Below are 25,195 nucleotides of genomic sequence, written 5' to 3' on the forward strand. Positions count from 1 at the left end.
CGATGTTCCTAATCAACTGATACAAAACCTTCAAAGCGTTCAAACCGCAGCGGCCAGGCTATTAACCAACTAGCAGGAACACATCAAACCTCTGTTAAAACAGTTTTACTGGTTACCCGTTGAGTTCAGGATCCAATGTAAAATCCTACTAATGACTATTCAATGACACTGCCCCTGCTTATCTTAAGGCTTTAATTCACCCGTATACACCAATCCGCAGTCAACCGCAGTCTTACCTAAAAATTTATGGTCTTAGAGTCTTCTCAGTTGCAGCACCCATTCTCTGAAATACACTGCCAGATAAACTCGGAGACCATTTGAAAGCTTTTTAACATGTAAATTTATTATTGCTTATTTTAATCATTTATTTTTAACAATTCCTCATTTTAGTGTGAAGCGCTAATGAACTTTACCGAATTAGCGCTATATATTGTTTCTTCTTTTTCTTCTCTCCTTCTTCTTCTTCCTCTTCTTCTTCTTCTTTTTTTTCTTCTTCTTCTTCTTATTATTATTATTATCATTATTATTATTATAGGTGGGGCTGCCACGCGCGCTTCGCGCGCGTGGGACAGATCCACATACTCGTAGAAATGGTCAACCTCTTTTCGTTTGGTTGTCACGTGATTGACCGAGCGTACGTACGTACATACATACGTACGCGTCTACAGATTGCACGGGTGGGTAGGGGAGACTATCAAAAGGAAGGGAGGGATGTCTCAGGCGTGTCTTAGTAAATCTACATCTTTCACATTGGACATTCACAATATGGTCAATTGACAGCTGTCAAAACAGGATAGCCACTGATCAGTATCAAATGACCATATCGTGGGCTCAAGTGTCAACTCATCGAGGTGACGAGATTTATTTGGAAGTTGCCCGCTGACGAGTTAATTGTTTTACTAGATCGCGATCAATGTTCAATCTCATACTTTCTAGCTAGTTTGGGAGCACAGGAAATGATAATGCACACATATGATTGGACATCAATGTTGTGATCAATTGACGGCTGTCAAAACAGGGTATCCGCTGACAAGTATCACTTGACCGTATCGCGGGCTCAGGTGTCGACCCATCGAGGTCAAGTATTTTTTTGAAGTTATCCACTGACAAGTTACTAGTTTTCTAATGCTCGCAGGCTCAAGTTTATTTTTTTTTAATTGATCTGAAATATGTTGTGTCCCGAAGGAGTCCTAACATTTGCGTCCCTAAATAGCCAAAACGTTCCGTAATAATCCAGCTGTTACCAACAGAGCCGCTTTTTGGATAACCTCAAGTCTGATGGTAACGTTAAGCATTCCCGCGTCTTTCTCAAAGTATCGGACATAGCTTCCAGCCCCAATCACAATTTGCACAACCGTCACTTTCTTCAGCTTCCACAACTTTCGTATCCCTTCTCGAAAAAATTGGTAGTTCTCCATCGTAGTATCGCAGGCGGCTCATACGGGCCACTAATTAAACACGCTAGGAACTCTGGGACAATGTAAGGCTCGGTTGCTTAGGTCATTGAAAGCATGGCAGACATGCACACCAAGTTGTTGACAAGTTGATCTATTAAATTGGCGACCAGGATGGGATACAATGCCAAACGAAAGTGGAAAGTAGAGGCAACCGAAGAGGTCTAGCTGTACCGAGTAACCGGGGAAAAGTCATCGAACTCTACTGCAACATTGCAGGTAAATACAATCCCGGTCAGAAAAATGAATTGTGGAATACAAGTTTATTGTTTGATTTAAATTATAGTTTTATTAATGGGAGCTTCGCTTTTAGCCCCGGCTAAATCTATATATTAATTATTATTACTATTCTTATTACGGAGATTATCTGATGGCTCGATGTTTGATCGATCAAGGATTGTTAAGATATGACCAAAATGCATCGGTGGGGATCCCCATGTATTTTGGGCGTTAACATGGGCGTTAAAACCATGCTCCTTCTGGGACATGATTAGATATTGCAAGTTCCTTCGCTCTGACCCAGGCCTTCTTCGGTGGACAATATGCTCTGGACTCTTCTTGCAGTAAGTACGCGCGATTGACAATAATGTTGCAATCAGCGTCAATTTCTGATAGCTGAGATATTTCAGATGACAAATCTTCGTCAAGATCTTGCTGAGGAGTAACGCGTTCTTTCTTTTGTCTTTTTCTTGTAAGCAGCAGACACAGAATGCAAGGCAAGGAAGAAGCAAGTATAGAGATTATGACAATCACTCCTATCTCCACTGGGGTAAGGCCTGGCTTTAATTCCCTGTCCTTCTCTGACGGGGTGTTGAAAGTACTTTTCGCTAAAGGATAAATAGACGACAAATTAAGTTGGTTGTTTCTGCGACTCCATTAATCATTGTCAACGAAGATTAAACATTACAAGAACGAAACGAAAAAGGAACGTATACATATATGGGTAAAAGTTTTACGCGATACTTCAACTGGTCAAACTACCCTTTTTTTCTGGTGTAAGGTGTTGCTAAATTACAGGTAAAATTTCTTTACAGGATAAAAATGTAAATTGATAGTTAAGATGTTGGCCAATGTTTTGAGCCGAACGGAGCGTTTGTAGTCACGTGGTCAGCATCTATTCAAATTTATTGGAACAAAAAAGAGAAGACCTTTACATAAAAAAACGAGTTCAATTTTTACAGGAGTTGTTTATAACACCAATATGGCCGTAGTGACGTCGTGTAAAAACGCTCTATGAAAGGTCTCAGCTGTTTGTACAAGAGAGATTATCCTGTTTGTTTCTTCTCGGGTCCGTAGTGCCAACTGTTATCCTATTTTGGTTTTATAGGATACACAGACATCACACATATTAGGCAGACTCGACTACACCTCACCTGTTATTGCCCCCATTGTACCATCACTACCACCATGCGTTGTTGTCTGCGAGGAAGTTTGAAATGCCTCTTTTGTTGTAGCTAGTGTGCATGGATAACAAAGAAAATCGAACGTTCCACGTGCGGAGATGTTAATGACAGTCAGGTTCTTTTTTGTAGTTTTCCCCTCGGCAAGGGGAATGTGGAGCGATAGCTCGCCCAATCTAACAGCTCTTTTGAGTCTTTCTTTAAATGCCTCCATTGGATACAAGTGTGTGTAACCCTCGTTACTCAAAGAGAACGTAACTGATGTCTAAAACCGGAAAAAGACCGTTTATTAGCCTCTGTTACTCATCTCAGGCGAACAGTAAGGTTACTTTTACTTTCTTCTTCTATTTTTTCCTGAACGCAAATATTTTAAATTAGCATGATATCACTGGATGCCACTATTGTGAAAAATCACCCTTCACGTTTGTAACAAAGGCGGCAACCAAATGACATTACAAAATACAAAACTTTAGCAAGCGGGAAATGCCAAAACAGATTATTTTTTATCAATATATTTACTGAACTCGTTTCTGTTACCTGATTAAAAAAGAGTTACAAATTGGTTTCTTTTCAAATAATTTAAGAAATAAACGAAAAAGAAACAAATGTCTGATTTATCTTACCTTGTTAAAATGTACTCGACGGATTCGTGTTACCAGTGATTTTCCCAGCAACACGTTCAGAGTATATTGCAGTTCAGACTCAATGTTGTAACTCATAACAAGGGATTCCGCTGGAAGATCACCGTCCACTGTTAAGCAAATGATCAAACTAACAAGATAGAAATTAAACGGAAGTCACGTTAAAAAGTACACTGACTTGATTAAGACTCAAAAGGACGCAATTAAAGAGATAAAAGCCAGTTTTAGGGGGCGGAAACGAACATTGTAACAAGTTATGTTGAGTAAAATAAATTACCACCTCGACGTTACACGGGGTCATAACGAATATATAAATTACTTATAACATTTCTACAGCCATATAGGCACTAGCCAATTACGGTAGATTTCGTGTTTAATTACTCTGTTCAGTAAATCTGGATGCTATATAATAGTTATACTAGGGCGGATTTGTGATCTTGCTCTCAGACTTTTTCCCCTTTAGAAAAAAGGTAGAGGAAGACAATTGCCGAAGAACTAGGGATAACGGAAAAGTATTGAAATTATGTTTGTTGTTGTAACTGTGTGCAATAGACCCTTCCGAGGATTTTTGTAGTTTGATAAGAACCAGATAGGGAATATTCATCGAGACTGTTGCTCGAGTGGAGTCTGAATAGATAGAAGACAATGCTCCACGCAAAGACGAGAAATTATACAGACGTCTGTATTGTGGGGCCACCAAACAAACGTCTAGCTAACTCGTTCTCGTCAAAGGTTGAAAAAAAATGGGGTTTATTAGGGAGGTCAGATGTACTAAACACAAGCAATAAAGCCACGATAGTAAACATGACTGCCTTCAGTTTATAATTTATATTTCTGTTCAAGTAGGCGTCATATTGATCATGATTGATCATGCACGCAGTGTATGAGAATGAAAAATATAAGCGACACTTGTAAAAAGGTCGAAAGTTAAGTGTGAAAAATTTTCAGGCTGAAGCTGATTCTGATTACAATTTATTAATTAAGCCTAGCTTTTACTTGAACCTATGCAGCAACCATCAAAGCTATTGTTTCTAAATGGCCCCTGAATAGTTTGTAATGTAGATCAACAAGAGAGAACTACTACTCACTCCGTGAAGTCCTTTGGACTCTTAGCAACGTAAACTTGAGGTAGATCCGAATCAGATCCAAGCCTTATTTTACCTTGCCTTGCCAACCATTGAATATTTTGTTGCATTCCTTTGAGATCACTACTTACGCTGGTTGCAAACAACTTGAGTAGTATTCCATCCTATTGTATAACAGAATGACGTTTTATTCCTTACAAGGCAAACTTAGGAAGCAAGAAAGTAAGGATGACCAGCAGCAACCTCACTCGAAGAGATTGCCGTATAGTACGTGCAGTAATCACAACTTTTACTGGCTCAAATAGGTTATCGAGCTTATGAATGAGAAATTGGGGGAGGGAGTAAATGTATAAATGGAAGAGTGCCATATTTGTTGTTATTTTTTCTCGTCTAGTTTAAAGATCACACTTTGTAAAACAAGTTACGATGGACTTACCAGCGCAATAAACTCAATTCAATAAAAATGCGACACAAACACAAGCTCTAAATTCAGATTCTATCACGTGACTACAGGGGAAAGGAGAAACCTTGAGATAGCACAGCGAACACGCCAGATCATTACACAGTTTGCGCTGGAAAGCTAGGTTGTCTTCGTAAGTGTCACACGGAAACTTTGCGAAATAGCCAGGGAATCACAAGAGACTTACATAGGAAGCTTCGCATTCACTTGACAAGTCAACGTACTTCACCTAAATATAAACGTTAAGGATTCCCAATGGAGCTTTAACGCAGTTAAAGCAACATACATTCGTGCATTTTCGCGCCGCAAGAACACGTGTCTTCCGTCCTCGGAAGTTCTTTTCGGCGACCAGTCCAAACTGACAAAAGACATCACTGACGCCAAAAGGCCTACCTGCAAGAAAGTGCCAGACCAGCTCTTACCACAGCAACCACTAAAATAATGTTAGTGGTCGAAGGTACTTTGGGAATCAAAACAGCCGTTTTAGCCCATAAAATATGCACTGGACGTGATTTTCTGTCGATTTTTTTGGAACAATTTTTAGTGATTTTTCGGCTCAAAAAGGATAGGGCAGCCAAACAGTAACTTCAGAGGTATGTTAATATAATGTTGGTAAATTTATGTACACTCTTACTACCTTTCAAGAGGGAAAGCTGAAAGAGTTTCAACCCGCGTGGTGTGATATTATGTCTGACCGAAATATACCACAATACGTGCGTGGGGTCAATTTTCATTTATGGGAGGGATTTCCCCTAGCCAGGGAACTTCCCGGCCAGGTGTATTCAAAGCCCAGCAACATCATATCCTTGAACTTGAAATTCAAGCCCTTCTTGAAAAGGAGGTTATCAAGGAATCTGGTACTGAACCAGGTGAATTTATTTTTTTTAAGGTCTAGAGTGATTGATCTTTTCGAATGATCCCTAATTTAAAACAATGAAATGAGTTTGTAGCGCACCATCATTTCAAAATGGACACGTCAGAGATCGTAATAAGGATGATGAAACCTGGGTGCTAAATGGCATCTGTGGACCTAAAGGGTGCCTTTTACACAGTACCAATACACCCTGAGCGCCAGAAATAGTTGAAATGTCTATGGTGTCTAATGGCACCCTCTACCAATAAACTTGCTTACCTAATGGTCTTTCCAGTGCGCCTCGCATTTTTACGTAGTTACTAAAGCCTGTTTATTCAAGTCCACATAATCAGGGCCATCTGAGCCTAGTTTATATTGATGACTCCAATTTGCAAGGAGACACGAGTGAAGAATGCAGACGCAATGTCATGAACACCGCATGTTTATTTACTAAATTGTGGTTTTATCTCCATCCCTTGAAATCTGTGTCCATTCCTAACCAGATTTTGACTTTTCCGGGATTCGTTTTGAGCTCGGTAGAAATGACAGAATATCCCACTCCCCAAATGGTAGAAAAGACAGTTCAGGCCTGTCGGCAGATCATTTCTAAAGGAAGAACTGAAATTTTAGAGGTGGCCAGGCTAATTGGCATTATAATATCAAATCTTCAGGGAGCTCAATTTGGCCTACTACACCACAGACCACTGGAGCATGACAAACCAAGGCCCTTAGTGCCAGTGATATTCCAAGTACCTAGGATGTTATCATCCTCCATCTTTTAAAGAATAACTGGTGGATTGCAAATATACCTTATGTCAAAACAACCAAACTGCAATCTACACCCCATATGATTATCCAATCAGATGCATCCAAAAAGGGGTGGGTGACAGTGTTTGAAGGGTCAGAAATTGGAGGATGGAGAAGTTGGAGAAGGTGGACCCCCTGTGAATCATCTCGACACAAACCTGCTGGAGTTACAAGCGGAGCATTATTTGCCCTCCAGTCATTTGGGGCTCATGTCAAAAAGGCGCATATTCAGTTACAGTTAGATAACGCTACCACTGTGGTCTATATTGACAACATGAGGGGCGACAAATGCATCGAAGCGGATAGTGAAGCGCAAGAAGTTTTGGAATGGGCTATCAAACGTGACAACTGGCTTACAGCAGTTCACACTCCTGGGAAGTCAAATGTAGGTGCAGATTAGCAATCACGCAACTTTTCTGACAAATATGATTGGGCTTTAAAAGAAATTTTATCAGAATATCCTGGGCTTAACATAGAACTGTTTGCAACAAGGATCAATAATAAATTTGACACATACTGCTCCTGGAAACCAGATCTGTACTTCAAAGATCTGGAAATGATTCAACAAAACTTTCTGCACATAGCACTAGAGTGGTTTCAGCCTTCAAGGCCAAAGAGAAAGATGAACGTTTAGATACAATTCTCACAACAGTTGGCTAGCGCTCAGCTGAAACCTTTCAGAAGTTTTGTTCTGTACAGAAAATAGGTGGACAGTATAGCCGCGAGGCCATTGTGGTGTCCTCCCAGATTGGTTTATCATAAAACTTGTGAAAGGTTTCAGCTGAGCGCCAGCCAACTGTTGAAACAGCTGTTGAAAGAATTGTATCAAAATAAGGAAGTCTTTTAGGTTAGTAAGTAAGGTTTATGTTTATACGAGAATAGGTTTCTTTTTATGCAAATATTTGTGCTGTACCACAGGCCAGGATATCGTATTGCTATCGTTATTGAACAACTCTTTGTTATTTCATGATTTATATGTATTATTGTGATAAAGTGAAACTTTTATGAATACACTGTTGACTGTTGTGGGTGTTCAAGGCTTTAAAGTCTCATGGGATCACCTGTCTCCTGTAGTCACGTGATAGGACAGGAAAATTGCACGAGACGAAATTTGACATGTGATTGAGATTTTATCACGTGACGTGCGGAGGGAGGAGATCACATGCCCGAACCCTTTTGTTTCCTCCCATGGAACATTACTTCTGTGTTGCTCTTAATGAGCGCCAAATACCTTTGAGTAAATTTGGGCTTTATTTGGTACTCTATGTCCCTTTCAAACCCACACATTTTGAAGAATGACTTGGCGCGTGCGCTGTGCTATCTCATGTGATCTTCCCCCTCCTCACGTCACGTAACAGAATTTCAATCAAACTTCAACTTACAGGTAAGTCTCGTTTAATTTTTCTATTCTACGATTGAGACTAATGTGGCAATAAATATACCTAATTGTGCTTTTGTTGATGGTCAGTGCTACTGCTAGAATAATATCACTTCTGCGGTCCCCTGCGGCTACATTACCTTTTGTAGTTCTAAAACTTCCAAGCTTAGCGAGGTCATACTAGAAACGAGATTCAGTAAATTTCGTTTCAAAAGGAACTTGACAGCGACATTTTGAACAGCTGACAAATTTTGAAAATTGTTGCAAGGAAACAGGACAGCAATCGACAAACTGAAAATAAAATAAAAGAAAAGTCTGTGTGTTTATAGCAACTTACCAGTATTTCATGAACCTCTCTCTATTTCGGTTGTCTTAACTCTAACAGTCACAATGGTTATAAACCAAGAACGAATACTAAAATTTAGGAGGTCTGGCCCGTTTCAAACGTCGAACTTTTCATTCATTAAATCAAATACCTACTTCTGTGGACTCAAATGAATTGACTTTGGCATTAATCAAGAATGTGTCAAATCCAACGCACTTTTTGAATGCTTGATAAACTGAGCAAACAATTAGCTCTAGCGTGTTAATGAAACTACAGGTACTAGGAGACATACATTAACATAATTTTTTATTCATTAGATTCGCCCCGTGTGGAGGGTTACAGCTAATTCTTTGAAGAAGTATCCTTATACCTATAAACACTGTTCAATTACTTTCGCCTTTAGTCAATTTTAAATGAAAATTGGTCGCAAACAATTTTGAGGGGGAATAAAATAGGCAACGGATCTATATTGACTGTGGAGAGGTATAAGGCAAAACAGCCAAGCATCAAATAATGCATTATTACTGGGTAAACGTATATACATATCATGTTTAACTATGGTTTACCTTTCGCCCGTTCTACATTCTGAGTTGCATGATTTCTTTGCATTTATATTGCACCAGTGACAACCTAAAGTTTTTTCGCATTCATCCATGTCCAAGCTAAAGGAAGAAAAGAAAAAACTGAATGCTGTTTTATACGATGAAACCAGGCATTCAATTTTTGGACCCTTCGCAGGAATGTGGAAGCTAGAAGTCTCGAAAAAGAAATTCAAGAACAAAAACATTTCACTTACAAAATAAGAAAATATGCAATATATAAATATACAATATAGGCACATAATCAAAGAATATACTGTCTCTTAATTATGACTTTGAAGAAATATTTTATGATTGACCACCCTACGACAAGAAAAATTAATTAAATCGAATTAACTAGCTTTGATTAATTTTTAAAAATACAGTTAGAATCAATTTCATTTAATTGAAAGAGGGCCGTTAAATTTTTCCTGAATAATCTTACGCCTATTTGGATGTCTTGCTTACAAACTGTAATAGACGCTCTAGTGATGCACGGAAAAATGCCTCACATTTACATTGATATACGTACATTGGCAGACATTCGCGAGCACATCTTGGTACGGCGGCGAGTGCATTCTTGAAAACTGCCTCTTCGGCCTCTGTTCCAAACAGTGGGGGTGCTGGCACTAGTAAAGTTACAAAATTTGTTCATTAAATCCGTCTGTTGATTCAAAAAGTAATGATGGAGGGCAAAACATTTTTTTAATTTTTCATTGCGTACTCACAAGGACAGGGTACCGAGGTCCACAGCTTTGTTACGGAATCCTCACATTCGTCGTATGACATTTGACATTTACAAGGGCACTGAAGTAGTAATTATTAGCAAGTCAGTTGATCCAATATCATAAGCGTAGCTATTCTATTTTAATTTTTAGAAATAAAACTGTCCAATTTAACTTTAGGAAAGTTTAGACAGTTTGTCTGAGCAGATCAAATCCGATAAAATACAATAGGTAATAATACATAGATTTAGCCAGGGCTAAAAGCGAAGCTCCAATTTTAATAAATTTATAATTTAAATCAAACAATAAACTTTTAATCCACAAATCATTAATTTAAGGGCACATTCATGTGACTTTTGAGGGAAAGGCTAAGTTATTTTAGAGTGAAACATCTTACATCGAATTGATAACCTTGTATGTACACCCAAAAAATAGCAAACATCTTCGATCACATTCAAGATCACAGTAGATTAGGCCTCGAAAACAAATTCTTGGAAAACAAATCACGCCAAATTTTTTTACGTTCGACAGGTTTACTTTACAAATTCTTGCCAACAAATCTGGGGGTGTTTAAACCAACCTTTTATAATTCTTATACACCACATTTGAGGTGAAACAGTACTATTTATCATACAGAGCTCGGACAGAATGCGGTATTTCACAATTTTTCAAGACAAATTGTACTCAGTCAATATTCAGGACGAGCCAAACCGTTCAAAAATTTCAGAAAATTTCCAAAATCACCCATACGGCCAGCTGGTTGTCGTTTCTATAGTGCGAGCTGTCAGTGTGGTCGAGTGTTTGAATGAACTTTAACAGAGTTACGCTTCAACATAATAGCGAATTTATTATTATTTGTTTTGTTATTTAATGGTTTCAGTTATAACGATGTGTAATCTTATAAAGCGTTTGATACGCGCGACATTTTTGAGTACTCCTGCAAGCGATGGTCATGGACGATGAAAACAAACGGCATGGACAAGCGATTAAAATTGCAAGAGAGACTACTAACAATCAAAAAAAGAGATATAATTCCGTGAAATATTTACAGAGACAACAATTTTCATTCACGAAGACAAGTATTAAAGTGTCTCTAAAAATCCTGAGTCTTTAAGCGTAAAGCTTAAGTTTATCTTTTAGCCGGCTTCCCAGCGCGGTGTCTACTGTTTTCGAAGGTGAACTCCTCGCTACAACATATTTGATATGAATCCTTGGAAAAAATAAACTTGAGCCTGCGATCATTTGAAACTGGTAATTTGTCAGCGGATAACTTTAAAAAAATACTAGACCTCGATGGGTCGACACTTGAGCCCGCGGTACGGTCAGGTGATACTTGTCAGTGGATGCACTGTTTTGATAGCTGTCAATTGATCACAACATTGATGTGTAGCCTGTGCAATTAGTTTTCTCTTGAGCTCCCAAACTAGCTAAAAGTGTGAGAGTAAACATTGGTTTCCCTGTGGTGCGGACGGACGGCGGGCGGTCGGTCGGTGTACGGTCACGTGATTACCAAATTTTCTGGGATGGGTAGATTTACTTAGCAATGGTGCTTCGCGCGCGTGTGGAGCTCCGCTAATAAAAACAGGCAAAGAGTGTAAAGCCCTTTGACAGCAGTGGCCGACGTCCTGGCTCAGTTTTGGCTGGAATTTTCTCCATCCAGTTATTTCCAAATTAGACAGCATGTAGTCCTGTTGCATACACTAATCACTGGACTTTTTTAATCACTGGTACAGTATTCCTTAAAAGAAAAATAGTGGGCAAGACTAACCTGACACTTAAAAGTCACATCTGCAGAGCAAACGTTACACGCTTTCCCACAATAACAGTCCTGTAAGTTAAACAGTTTTGAAAGATCATCAGATGCATGCTTTTTCTTTTTACCGGATAAAAGTTATCGCAAGGTTCCATTTCTTGCGGTCAAATTTAAGGCTTAGCCTGGTCAAAATTTACTACTAGAACTAAATGTGTTTAAGGCTCATAAAGATCACGAAAGCGTGTTGTTTGGCAAGTACGGATATTATTTTCAGTCTATCTTACGTTCGAAATACAATCAACATATCCTATCCCTTATTTCAAAGGTTTCCAGAAATTATACAAACTATTGGTCAATGCTTTTGGGCAGCTCCCTTGCCTTAACATCAGCCATAACATCATGGCTCAATTCAATCCAAGTCCATCTGTTTTCTCACTGAACTTATTTCTTATATTTATATACGTTTCTGTTCAATTAATATTGAGGTTGATTATGGTACCAACAAGTGTGAATAATCTTCGATATAACGACATAACAAATAACGTATCAGAGCGCCTCAAAAACTATTGAACTTGTCGATTGTAGACGGTTGAAGTACACGCAGATAATGGAGAACTGCTATCAGAGAGTTCGGAAATACCCTGTCATATAAGGACAAACCCTTGCAAGAGTTTAAAGGGACTGTACAACGATACTGCGCATGTGTGAGTTGTGACAGTAGCTGACTGTTTCTAAACCAGTCGGAAGCGAAGTAGAGGCACGCAAGGAAATTTACATGATTTAAATTCATCGTTGGCGACGCAGGAGTCTTCCGGACATTTAATTCGATTTTATATATCCCCATGATTTATATTTATTCTCTGCTATTCCTCAGATATATGCTCCAGCCTATGAGAATAAAATTTACAACCCTGTTTTGCTTTGAAACAAACATTTACCTACGTGTGTACCCACACTGGCAAACCTTTGTCTCCGATCAGCAGATAAAATTTGTAAACAAGCCTTACTGATCTCTCTGTCCCGGGCTCAGTTCACCCTGTATAAACTTAGAAATGCCTGCAAATAGCGCCAGACCAGTAACCAAAACACACAGCATCGGATAAGGCACCTTTTTTTGCTAAAAATGCCAGCTGAATGGGCATTATGAATAAGTCATGCGTTCGGTTAGCGTGATAAGCACTTTGCATGAACACTGTCGCTTAGCCGATACCAGCTGAAAAACGTAGCAGTGTTTGAAAATGTGTCTTTAATACCGCTTCATCATAAAATGATTTCATTAAAACAGTAGCTGCATAACGTATGAAAATAAGGAAAACCGCAAAATTGAGCATAACTTCAATTGCATATCAGCAAATGAACAAATTCCTTCACGTTGCGTCGGGTGTTTCACAAAACAAGTTACCGTTATCGAGAAGAGCACATAAAGAAAACAGACTATAAACAGAATATTCATGGTAACGATTTATCTTTAAAGATCAATTCTTAAACATATACGCTCATACCGCAAAGATACAAGGAACATTTCAAGCGTACCACATCGATGAAGATCGCGCGGGGTGTTGTGTACTTTTGTTCGGGTACAACAAGATTGGAGTCATAAATCAAATGCCTGTTAACACTTTTCATGTTCGATGGATTCTTTCCTTAAGCCTCACATGACTTTCTGTAAAACAAAAGATTGCTGAGTTTTCTCCTTCTGATTCCATACAGTGACACGAGAGACTAAACTGTTGCAGAAGATCGATTGTCAGGTAGCTAAATAAAATCAGGCCGTATCAAGGAAACCAGTTTTCAACTTTCATTATACATTTATCGTTTAAAATCTATCCGGTAAAGGTAGATCGTTTACTGGAGAATGTTTTAGACAGAAATGAAGGCCAGATAACGAAATTAAACGCCTCATTTGATCCGCTAGTAGTAACACTGACAACAACAAATATGGCTTCGGACATTTCTCCGCGATAAACTCGAATTCCTCGACAACGCTTGCATGGAAATACAAAATATGGAGGTTAAAACTTCCAAAATGGACCAGATAGCTCTTCAATATAGCCTAAATTTGAGACGATTACTTCGAGTCGTTTTTACTCCCTCAGTAACGACATTGCTGAGAGGAGAAAACGACCCGAAGTAATCGTCTGAAATTCATGCTACTCTTTAATACTGATGTTATAGCTTTCTCAGGCTTCTCAGGGTCAATGGAAGAGGACATCTTCACCGAAAGCCAACTTTGAAAAATGGTTCGCCAGACCCGAAATCAAAATGCTGCTCATGCGCAGAAGCATGTCACGGTCCCTTTAAAGGCAGTAAAATAAAGAATAATTATTTTTTCGCGAACGGTTTCCTATTTTGAAGCGTTTGTTGACGTTGTCGTGTCCGCCGATAAAAGACTAACAAAATAAATCCAAACGCATAAAGCAGATTCGCCTCCGCCTTCTTTCTTTTTTTTTTCTTTTTTAGTCAAAATTACTTTGATCATTATGTCTATTAAGCCATAAGGATACTGACGGCAGCAAAAACGTCACTTATAAAATGCATTCCTTTTTTTTAATTCATGGTTGCTATTCTAACTGACTCAATTAGTGAAATATAGGCGAGTTTTTCTGGAGTTGAATTTTTAGGAAGCATATCAAAGTCTCACAAAAGGAGGAAAAATTTGCCGTCGAGTGTTAACGGCTCTATCAAGCGTCAAATTGGAAATTTTACGTTGTAGTCGTGCAGTGACGGCTAAGAAATATACAGAAAAGTGTGATGCACGTATGTTTTGGTAATTAAATCTATGGCTTCTTTTGACGTTGCCGTCGCCCTTGTATTTGCTTACACTCCCTGATGTCGACAGTATGAACCAGGATTTACGCAGTCTATTCTTAGAATCTAGTTTTCAGATTTGGATTTTTTCTCTTTTACTTTGGAGAGTCGTTTATATAGGATTAACCTCAAGATCTCCCCTTTCGAGAGGTAGTTGGTTTTGTTATCTTATTCCTTGAACAAAATATTTTTATTGTTATGTTGAGTCTATGCACTGTCACTTGGTCCCTTCACCCAACTGTCTGTATCTACCCATTTCTTCCATATCTATGTAAAATATGGCTTGAACGTGACGAAGTTTGATCAGCAACTATTTCCAATTCCGCTACCCGCCCTCAAAACAAGGTCGTTTATATAGCCGAAGAACGCTTTCACAAAACCCCGGTAAGAGTAAGACTTTTCCAACCGGCTTTTTATCAGTCCTACGGGTTCAGATAGATGTTACCCATGAATGATATGGAGGAGGACTACAAAGACAGAGGAGGATGCATCAATGTTAAAAAAGCCGGCAGTAAAGTCGTACTGCATGCATGTAACTTACCCCAGGTAAAGAAAGGTGTAGTTCAAACCATGACGTTGCTAAACACCTCGGTTTTACAACAGCGCGACTTTAATCAAAGTTTCACTGACTCTGAAATAGTTCTTTCCTTGTTCTACAACATGGCGTTAAGTTGTGGAAGTCCAAAGACTTAAGTGTGATGTATAAAGTCATTTGTCTGATGTTCGTCGTCGGTTGTCCGTTTATCCACGTCCATTGACGTCCGACCTCTGTCGTCCGATGTCCGATGTCTGACGTCTCGTGTCTGACATCTGATGCCCATTTATGAAGTCAAATCGTGAACAAAATGTTCGACTCGTCGTTCCGCGTTGTCGTTTCTTTGTGTCACTTCGTTGCTTCGTTCCGTCGTCTCGTCGCCCCGGTGTCGTCGTTTCCTTGTTTCGATTTGTCATTCGTCTCGTCGTTTCGTCGTTTCGTTTCGCCTATTTCACCGTGCTAGCCTGGGAACGAGAAAAGGTATAATTCGCCCAGGAATAACATGAATTAGTTGACTGTCTGGACAATATGGCGACCTCCACCAAAGTGTAGAGCTCATTTTTAACCGCGTAAATGAACAGTTCGATGAGAGTGAGAGTGAAGTAAGCTATCTCATTACACATTTTGACAAAGTGATATATACTTTTTCACGAGCTTCTTCGTTGTTTTATGTTCCCATCGTGTCGAAAAGCCCCCTTTTTTAAAATTTGTTTCTTTGTAAAGTATTTTCGTCAACGGCCCTTGGCTTTAGTTAATATGGGCGTGGCGTGGCGTGGAGGTCGACATGACAATCTTGTGAGTAGCCTCTGTGACCCTGCCTTTGAAAAATCCTGGCTACGCCCCTGGAAAAGCATAGCTGTCTGACAGATGCAGAATTGCGCTATGAGATGTAAGCAGGCTATGCTTTCTCAAGGCGTTTTCTAATCGCTTTCGTCGACACAGAAAACAGATGAGCAATTTTCACTGGAGTGAAATGATGCTCAAGATAGAGCTCCAGCATTTCCTGTGGAATATCTATTACAGGACGCCCTCAACATCCTGTAAACTCGAACAATCTTTCTTGTAATGATCTGTCATCGACACTAACGGCAACAGTTATTTGACGAGTTCTCAGCAACAAAGTTTCCAACTCGGTCGCATTGTAAAATAACGAAGAAGCTCAGGAACAAACAACGAAAACGACAACACGAAAAGACGAGTCGAACATTTTGTCTCCGCTTTGACTTCATACCCACTGCCCATTGTCCGTTGTCCGATGTCTCATGTCCGATGTCTGAACTCTGCAGTCTCATATTCGTCGGTGTATGACATTTGCAGACTGCAGACCGCAGTCATCAACAATATAACATCCTGTGGGAGTGAGAAAGTAGCCTGGGAACAAGGTTGATATTTTGCGCAAAGTTACAATGGCCTCATTCCCAAGATGCTGTTGGCTATTCTTCACCAACCCTTTATCAACTCATCCGGCATATCACTAATTGCGTTGATTCTTTATTCTTCTTTGATTATTGTGAATTGATAATCACAAGTAGCAATGCACAATTAACACCTTCTAAATGACGTATTTCATCTTAGCAGTACGTAATAGGGATATGCCAAGTAATCTAAAATGAACAGATCCTACCAGGACTTGACGAATTACCAGAAGTGCATTTTGAATTTCTAAATAGGCAAATCATTGCTCATAGGCAAGTCCTAGTACACAGGTGGGGCTCCCGTAGAATAAGGATCCCGGCGCTGTTTCACAGACAGACTTATATAACCATAGTTTAGTTTCGTCTGTGGTGCAGGCTAAATTGCTAGACTGTTGCTATGGATTCATGAGCAGGTTTGTGACATCAGCAGACATTATTCTGCTCTAATTCAATACGAAAAGAACAGCCAACAGCTCCTTTAGGAATGAGGTCGGTGTAATTTGCGAGAAAAATAAAACTTGGCTTCTAGGCCTTATTTCTCGGAAAAAGGTAATGTTGATGATGACGCCACCTTTATTACGATATTTTTGGTTTCATTCAATTTACAGTCTTGCTGCCTCATGCAGTCTGCAGTCTGCGGTCTGCGGTCTGCAAATGTCATTCACTGCATATCCCTCTACGGCTTTTGTACGAAACGTAACGTCTCTTATTATATGGAGGAGAGTGATTTACTGGGAACTAAACCACTCGTAGATTCCATACGCCACTTCATCCGGGACCCGAGCGGCGTATTTTCCGTATGTCACCTTTGTGAGTGTCGTATCGTTCAATGACGTCACGATTCCCGCCTTTTGCTTTTGTTGAATTGGTTTCTCCATATAATAAAAAGAACATTAAACGTTGGCGAGAAGATATGAATTTTCTGTTCTCGTGGCAAGAACAATATCTCACTCGTTCGCTTCGCTCACTCGTGAGATATTGTTCTTGCCACTCGAACATAAAATTCATATCTTCTCGCCACCGTGTAATATCCTCTATTTACTTTCTTTATGTTTATTCTACAATATCAACCCTACCATTTTTACAAGTGCCACGCATTACTAACCACCAATAACATATTTTTTTGCACAGTCCTTGTTTGTCCATGAAACCCTTTTTAAACTTCATTTTAAAGATTTTTAACAGTTATACAGGATTTATCTTTCATCAAGATTACCAAGGATTTCTCCTAAACCTAATCCCTTTGGAAGAATGAGGTCAGGTCCTAAGTGGACTCAATCACCTGGAAGAACAAACTGATTACCTGGAATTATGCATACTGACCTGTTGGGCTGCACAATGATGCTTACCCTTGGAGGGTACCGCCAATAGAAAAAGAGATGTTCCAGGTATAGGTTCTAATGAGAACTGACGACAAGGGACGGTGCTATTTGAAGATTCATTACTTAAAAGTTCGTAACACATTTCAGTTGTGTAATGCTGATAGTTATTGCACCAGGAAACCTGCAAATATGATATGTTATTAACTTTAACAAATTTTCACCAGATATCATTGTAAAGATGAGAAGGGATAGGTAGGTTGGAATAGGTGTGATCATGTGTCTGCTCATGCGAAGACAAAGCTTTGGGTTCTATAGATAGACAACACACCTTTTCCCGGCACCCGTAGATATAAAGCTATTACTTAAAAATGTTTATGGAATAACAAGTAACGCGGTTGCTTCGAGAAATGATAAAAAAGATAAAAACAGGAGAAAATAACGTCACCTCGTTATTTACTTCTAACTGTAAGATACAACAGCCATTGAACAGCAAACTGTTCGACCAATTCAAAAAGTGCGAAAGTACACTTGTTAAGTCATCGAGAGAAGAAGAAGGACGGGCTCAGGAGTTTTTTTTCCCAAAGTCTTCATTTTAAATATGATGCTATTTTATACAGAGGTTAATAAGCTCCAATCCAAACAGCAGTATTTAGTAGTCGAGTCTGTTTAACCATTGAAAAGTTTTGGATAATGTTAATAGAGCTAGAATGCCGCCCCGTTTTATATATTACGACAGAATGGAACCTTAGACTGTCTCCTTTAAGTAGTTTACAGAGAATCTGTATTTCCAAGCAACTATGTATTTTTTAAAAAACTTGAACAAAATCTTACCTTAAGAATATTTCTTCGAATTAAATCTCTTGCCAACCAAGGGATGCGTTCCGTTAAATGCTTTTTGTGGGCTTGCAATATAGTGGGATTCGGCAAGTTTAGTAATAGGTACCTACAAAGTCAAAAGAGAATAACAATGATAATAGCTCATTCGTGATATACATAGACATATTTTATTTAGACACGGTTAAATACGTTGGTGCAAAAAGAAAATGAAATCTTAAATCCTGGTTTACTTGTTGCCCGTCTGAGGGCCTGTTGTTAGATATCAGTTAGCAATTCTTGGATTCGGCTTTCGTAAGATCTAAAGAAATATCGAGATGGAGCGGGGGGGGGGGTGGTGTTATCGGCCAAGGCGGACAACACCCTCCGAGTTCTGCATAATTCTTCAAATCATGCGAAAGCCGAATCCAATAATTGATTCATCGCTTTATTATTCATTCGAAATAATTCGTTTTTCAAAAACGAGCTAAAACAGCAGATGTCATCCGTCGAGTTCTAATCTTGCTGTTCTTGCTATGTTTTGAGGGAGTAGTTTTAAGATCATACTTCGTCGGGGCTGTAAAGCTGATATATTTCTTCGTTTCCGATTGGCTTCAAACTCAAGGCTAAGACTTGACAACCAGCTAGCCTTGGAAGAAACACCCAGTTGTAAACACGTTGTCATAGAAAAATGAAAAAAGGAAAAAGCTAAATAGGAGTTAATTCGGCTAATTTAGCCACACTCTCATGGTGGATTCATTTGCAGCCGTTTCATTTCCCTGCTGGAATTTTCAATTTTATTGTCCTTCACCTTTAAAACAATAGCAAATTCCAACAGGCAAATACGACGTCCATGCGCGGATGCTGCAAATGCCAAATTAATTCCTATTTGGCTTTTTCCTTTTTTCATTTTTCTAAGACAACGTTATTGCAATTAGGTGTATTTGCCGATATCAATACCATTGACGTCAATTAATCGTATTGATATCGCGAGCAAAAGAGACCCACGGCACCGTAGCTCAGCTATGCTCGAGAAAATGGCGAAGATTCACACGGCCTCAAAAACATAGCAAAAGTAGACAAAAATATCATTGGACGATTGAGAAAGAAATAATAAAAATCAAATGATGAGCATAATGATTTTACCATACTCACCCGCTGTCGTCAAGAATATACCAGGTGGTGTTCATATCACTTTGCAAAGCAACCTGAGAGGCAAACTTCAGTTTTTAAGATATCCTACGAAGATCAATGCACACTTTAAATAGTACTGATTTTTTTGCATGTTTCGCTTCTCAATATGATCAGTTAAGGGAATTCACTCACAAAGGATGTACTATCCAGATTTTTTCAAACTTGGCACAATTAACAGTCATATATAGGACATGAAAAAGCTACAATAATAATATGGGGTCACTGCGCTTGTTTTCGCCCTACGTGCTCATAATTCTTTTTATTCTTTTATTTTATTTATTGTCAGATTACCACCAAGAAAAAAATTACCAATTTCTGGTGCCAGGGCAGCCTAAGCGGAAAACCATGGGGCTTATTAATTAGATTCAGGCCCATTTACAAACGGTTACAACAGCGAATTAAGAGGTATAATTATCAATCAACAATATGAAATTAATTTAGGGTATGTAATTATCGAATCTAATAATTCTAGACCAATAATTAATTCTAATTAAATAATTAAATATTATTATAAAGAAGGAAAAACAATAAACACAAACAATTATTGATCAACAAATTGAAATTAACTTAGGACAGATCTGCTTAATGAACTAAAAATCTACTATGTAACTTCTTTTCTGAGACACTTTTTGAAGATTCATTTTTTAGTTCAGTAGGAAGAGTATTCCAATACTTTGGGCCTTGGTTAGCCTGCGAAAACATCCGTTTCTCCTCACACTTCCCCGCTGGGGACGTTTCGCGAGGAGGAACGTCTGCGACTCAGCGACAGAAATTCCATACTGATGACGCAAATCAGTGTTTACATAATAAATCTGGTAGTCATGGGGTTCCAAGAATAATTTTGCCCAATGCTACGTGTCTTCTCGTCGATTTCGGTAAAGTGTTGTGTTCATCTGCCAACGAGCTCCAGCGAAACTCAAATGCTTCTGCTAGAGAAGACTATGTTCCAAAAACATTGACTGCTTTTTGCATTTGACCTTTGTGGCCTTTTGTCTCTTGTCAGTCATTCGTAAACAATAGCTGAAACAATGTAACTACTCCGTCGACCAATCAGCGCTTCTGACCGGATTCCGGACAGATTTTACGTCACCAGTGTGGATTTTCTGACGCTGAATAGTAGACGTTCCTCTGCGCGGAGCGTCCCCAGCGGCGAAGAGCGTGGAGAAACGGATGTCTTCGCAGGCTAGGCCTTAGTAAGCAATGGTAAATTTCCTAACATTGATCCTAGAAAACTGAGAACTGTAATTCATGGCATTTCTTGTATTGTAAGAATGCAGTTTGAGAACTAGATATGAACGTATCATGGAAGCTTATTACTGGTCTGCGTCAAGGCAGATCAAGTTTATAAAATCGGAACACTATCAGTTATTACCTCAGTATCCTAGAGCGCGTTGCGTAAAGCCGATTAATTTCTTCCTGTTTAATGCAACACATGCCATTTTTGAGGTCTAAATTTCGGATCAAGAAGAAGACTGGTCCAACGAAAACAGGAACTTTGAGAAATTCGCACGCCATTGACATTGGCGAGAGGGCAAATAAGCGGCGAAGCCTCGAGAAAGCAAAGTTTCACCTAGCCTGTGAACGGGCTCTCTGTTTCGCTTTTCCCTCTCCCCAGTTCCCCGCTCGACCAAAGGCCTGTTCACAGGCTAAGTTTCACCGGGAGCTTCAAATACCAACTTGATAGAAATAGAGTACAAAGACAAATTACTTACTAGTACAAGGTCTGGTGACTTAACATCCTGGAGTTTACAGTTGTTCTCAATGCAGCAAAGAGGTTTTGCTTTTGTTTGTGTCTATGCTTCTCCTAATTTCTGTCTTTCCGCCAATTCATCAAGCATGTTTGATGTTAGCACTAGTGAGTTTCGATAAACTTTGAAAATTCACCGCTCGCTTTAACATGCATACCTTTTTATGTACATAACCCGTATCTTACTGAAAGTGTTCTGAATCCGTTCGCTGTATAAGTAAAGTGTATAAAGTATATGTACCGTTTAACTATATAAAGGTCAATTATTGAGCTTCGAGATGAATAGCCTGAATTAAAGACAATTTGAAGTTCGTGTCATCAGCACTTTGACGCTGACTCAATTTGCGTTTAAAAAAGTCAATTATCGACCGTTTGATCTATTTACATTATTTTTTTTAAGTACGTGCAGCCAATTAGCCTCCCACGCAGGTGGTTTTTGGGGAGCTCGTATTTCGTCCCTTAAAACGCCTCAGTGGGAGGCTAGTGCAGCCATGGAAAAAAAAACGGTAAGTAATCTTTTAAATTTCCCAGGTCGGAAATTGCAAACGAACTAATTCCTTTTTTAATAGGTTGAAGGAAGATAACAATTTAAAAGAAAGAATATTGAAACGTATTTATATTTTTATCTTGGGGCACAATGTGGACCATTAATTACAGATTATCGTCTATTGATCATCTTTATCAGTCTCGGTTGAATAAGGCCCGTGCATCTTGATGTGTTTTATAGTGGGTTGTTTTCTCTTAAAAGCTGCTCGCTGTCTGCTCTGGCTAACGTATCGTTTTCTTGCAGTACTATAATTCTGTATAGTCTAGGTTGTCATGAACGGGTTTCCGACAAATAATCACTCTCGATATGGTTGTCTACAGATTTACTTTGATAACTTTACGGTTACAGATTTCCTAGGTTCTATCGTGTCTCGATCTCTCACTCAACCTAATTGATAATTACATAATTACGAAAGTCTTCCAAATGTACAATGTTTAAATAAGTTTATGTTTCACTCTCACATGAGATTCTAGGTCACGCAATGGTCGACGACAAGGTTTTATGGTAGTCTGAGTGTGTAAAGCCGCCCCCTAATCGCCCCTTGAATTGGTAGACCAGGTAAAGTCGCCTTTCGGCGATTCTAGTTCTTGAAAGAAAACATGAACAAGCCAATCTGTTGCATGTAGATATTAGTTATGTTAAGAAGATTATGGTCATAGAATAATCGAGCACTGGTGCATCAACACAGACTGTAACACAGGATTTAGTGATTACTCTTATGATACATTTCTGCAACCCAAAAAGTCTATTCAAGGTAGTTTTATACGCAGATCTCCAAACAATGATTCCACACTTCAGATGAGGATAGACAAGGGCAAATTATAAGGTTACGCAACGATGGAATAGAAAGGTAGAATCTGGCTTTCGTTATTATATCTATAGATTTAGAGACCTTACTGGCATTAAGCATTAAGGTAACATGTTCTTTTCAAGTTAAATTCTCATCTACATAAACACCAAGAAATTTAATTCAGTATATGTTTTAAGTTCAACAGTTTCGTTGTTTATTCTTATATTACAAGGCACGGAGGGTAGTTTTCTTTTCGTTAATTGTGAGATTATTGGCCATTAACTGATAAGAAATTTTCAGCATTTGAGAAAAAGTCGTTAATGTCATCAGCAAATAGTATAAACTTAAGAGCCAATGTCTGTAATTTTCGAGAATCGGTTGACAGTCGTCAATTTTTGAATTTCTTCATATTTCGCCCAAATAAACTCTATAGTACACTAATTTCAAAAATCACGTTACAACTTGTAACAGCTTTTTATTTTTTCAGGAATCAGGCAAAGTTTGATAAACTCTAAATCGGCGCTCTTTCGAGTATGAAATTAGCGAAAATTGAGCATTTTCTTCGCCCTCATACATAAAAACGGAATAATATCTCTAAATGAAATCAAGTCACAAAACAGACACACATTTTTACTTTATAATTCAGCTATTAACTTTAAATAAACCGTTAAAATGTGACTGTACCAGCCGCAAGAAGAAACACGGTTTCAGCATTTTTCAAAAATTGCAAATTTGACCTAACTTCACCATTGTAAAAACCCATTTGGTACATAGAATTTCAACATGAAACAAGAACTGTATTGAAGCATATCCTTTGCTGTTGTTTGTGTTAAAATATTTCTGGCGGCATTCCAAATGCGCACCGTCGAGAGACCAAAACCTAAACGGTATTTTGACACCGGTATTTTAACTGATTAGAAATTTTCAGCAGTTGAGAAAAAGTCGTTAATGTCATCAGCAAATAGTATAAACTTTTAAATTTATCATTAATATTAAAACGTAAAGGGCCCATGATAGAACCCTGTGGAACACCACTTTTAACATTTAACCTTATGATACTCAGAGGCCAGGCCGTTACATTCAACATACTCTTTGCGATCTGTGAGGTAACTACAGATTCATTTTGGTGTTTTTTCCCGGTTACGCGCGAAATGTTCGAAACTTTTACAGCCACCAAAAAATCTTGTAATGTAGCAGAAACTTTGAATCTTACTAAAAACTAAAGCCAAATTTGTTTGTCTGGGCTGTAATTTTTATGTAAAGTGACTTTAAATTACCCAGATCCTGTAAAACGTGTAAAAAAAAATGGACAGTTTTAACATTATCTCATACTTCTCTCTAAATGCGGAGTTTCTTATCATTCATATCAAAATGACAGATTTTCTGTCCAGAGTTCTTTTTCTCTTTAACATATAATTTTCTTGTAACCATAGCGAGTTAAAAACACCAAAAACGGGGTCACCATTCTCGTTTCACCGTAAAAAGACAACAAAGTGACAATTTCGGCTTAAAATGATCGTTTAGCGCGAAGGGACTGGGGCAAGTTTCAAGACTAACACTGTTTTAGCCGGAAAGAGCTATTATAATCACTATATTAGACTACAAAAGGAGCCTTTGTTACCTCTCTTTAGTCACCCGATGAATATCACCGCCACCTTTGAAGTCATAACGTCATTCGTAGTAGGTAATGCACGGTAAAATACGAGTGAACTAACTAAATTCATGCACTTACGTTGTCAATAATGAATTGTAAGAAACTGCTTTGGGTCATCTCCATCCCAATAACCGCCAGCACATCTCTTCTTAGATTATTGTCTAGTGGCTTTCCGGTGCAGCTGTGAGTTGAATATAGAGTTTAGAGAATATAACATGTATCGCTGATTCGCAACTGACGTCACGATGGCCATGCTGGTTGACAACCCTCCGCAGGGCTAGAACTAAACTGATTTTCATACAAATTCTGTGAAATAAAATGCATTGTTTTGTCAACCGACATAGCCGCCTTGTCACGTCGTTGCAAATTGGATTTACCCTAGTATCAATGACAAGCGTCTGCTCTCAAAGATAAATGACAACATGATGAAGAAGATTGTTCCATTTGAATTTCCACCAAAACAAAAGACTTAATTGTGTAAATAAAAAGCTTTTGTAGTTTTCCAGACTTAATTTCAAACTCAGCAGAAATTAGTTATGGTAATATATGATTGAGCTATCATTAGCTTGCGTAGCAAGCGTTTCCGTGCGGTTTAGGAGAAAAGAACGAGGAACGAGGAACGAGGAACGCGCGATGAATGGCGCAAGATAAAGAGCGGGGAAGGGGTTGGGAAGGAAACGCTTGCAGACAACCCCCGGGACTTTGAAAACCGTCCACTTGGCCTGTCATGCCTGAGTTAACGCACCGACTTTTGATGCTGTTATCAGCTGTCATCATTGACCAATAAAATGTGTGGCCTTCCTAGGAGCGGAAATGAACTTTAGAGGACGCGTATGTGAAACTAAAATATTTTTTGTATTTTGGAACGCGTGGACGGCGTTAATGGTGAAATCTCAATGAATCCGAACAAA

General features: G+C 38.8%; 1 protein-coding gene across 1 annotated transcript in view; it reads right to left on the minus strand.

Moving 5' to 3' along the window:
- Positions 1–1,399: 1,399 nt before the first annotated feature.
- LOC140948898 (VWFA and cache domain-containing protein 1-like) overlaps positions 1,400–25,195 on the minus strand; it is a 40,168-nt gene continuing 16,372 nt past the window's right edge. Inside the window, exons 14-26 of the mRNA XM_073398163.1 lie at positions 24,363–24,465; positions 19,508–19,560; positions 18,371–18,482; positions 17,541–17,720; positions 11,475–11,534; positions 9,710–9,788; positions 9,514–9,610; positions 8,970–9,065; positions 8,219–8,369; positions 4,584–4,744; positions 3,478–3,625; positions 2,828–3,119; positions 1,400–2,281 (exon numbers count right to left, since the gene is read on the minus strand). Of these exons, the coding sequence (XP_073254264.1) occupies positions 1,917–2,281; positions 2,828–3,119; positions 3,478–3,625; positions 4,584–4,744; positions 8,219–8,369; positions 8,970–9,065; positions 9,514–9,610; positions 9,710–9,788; positions 11,475–11,534; positions 17,541–17,720; positions 18,371–18,482; positions 19,508–19,560; positions 24,363–24,465 (1,897 nt within the window). The 3' untranslated portion in view covers positions 1,400–1,916. The remainder of the gene's footprint in view (positions 2,282–2,827; positions 3,120–3,477; positions 3,626–4,583; positions 4,745–8,218; positions 8,370–8,969; positions 9,066–9,513; positions 9,611–9,709; positions 9,789–11,474; positions 11,535–17,540; positions 17,721–18,370; positions 18,483–19,507; positions 19,561–24,362; positions 24,466–25,195) is intronic.

This window comes from Porites lutea, chromosome 9 (genome assembly GCF_958299795.1).
Source record: "Porites lutea chromosome 9, jaPorLute2.1, whole genome shotgun sequence".
NCBI classification, from domain to species: Eukaryota; Metazoa; Cnidaria; class Anthozoa; order Scleractinia; family Poritidae; genus Porites; species Porites lutea.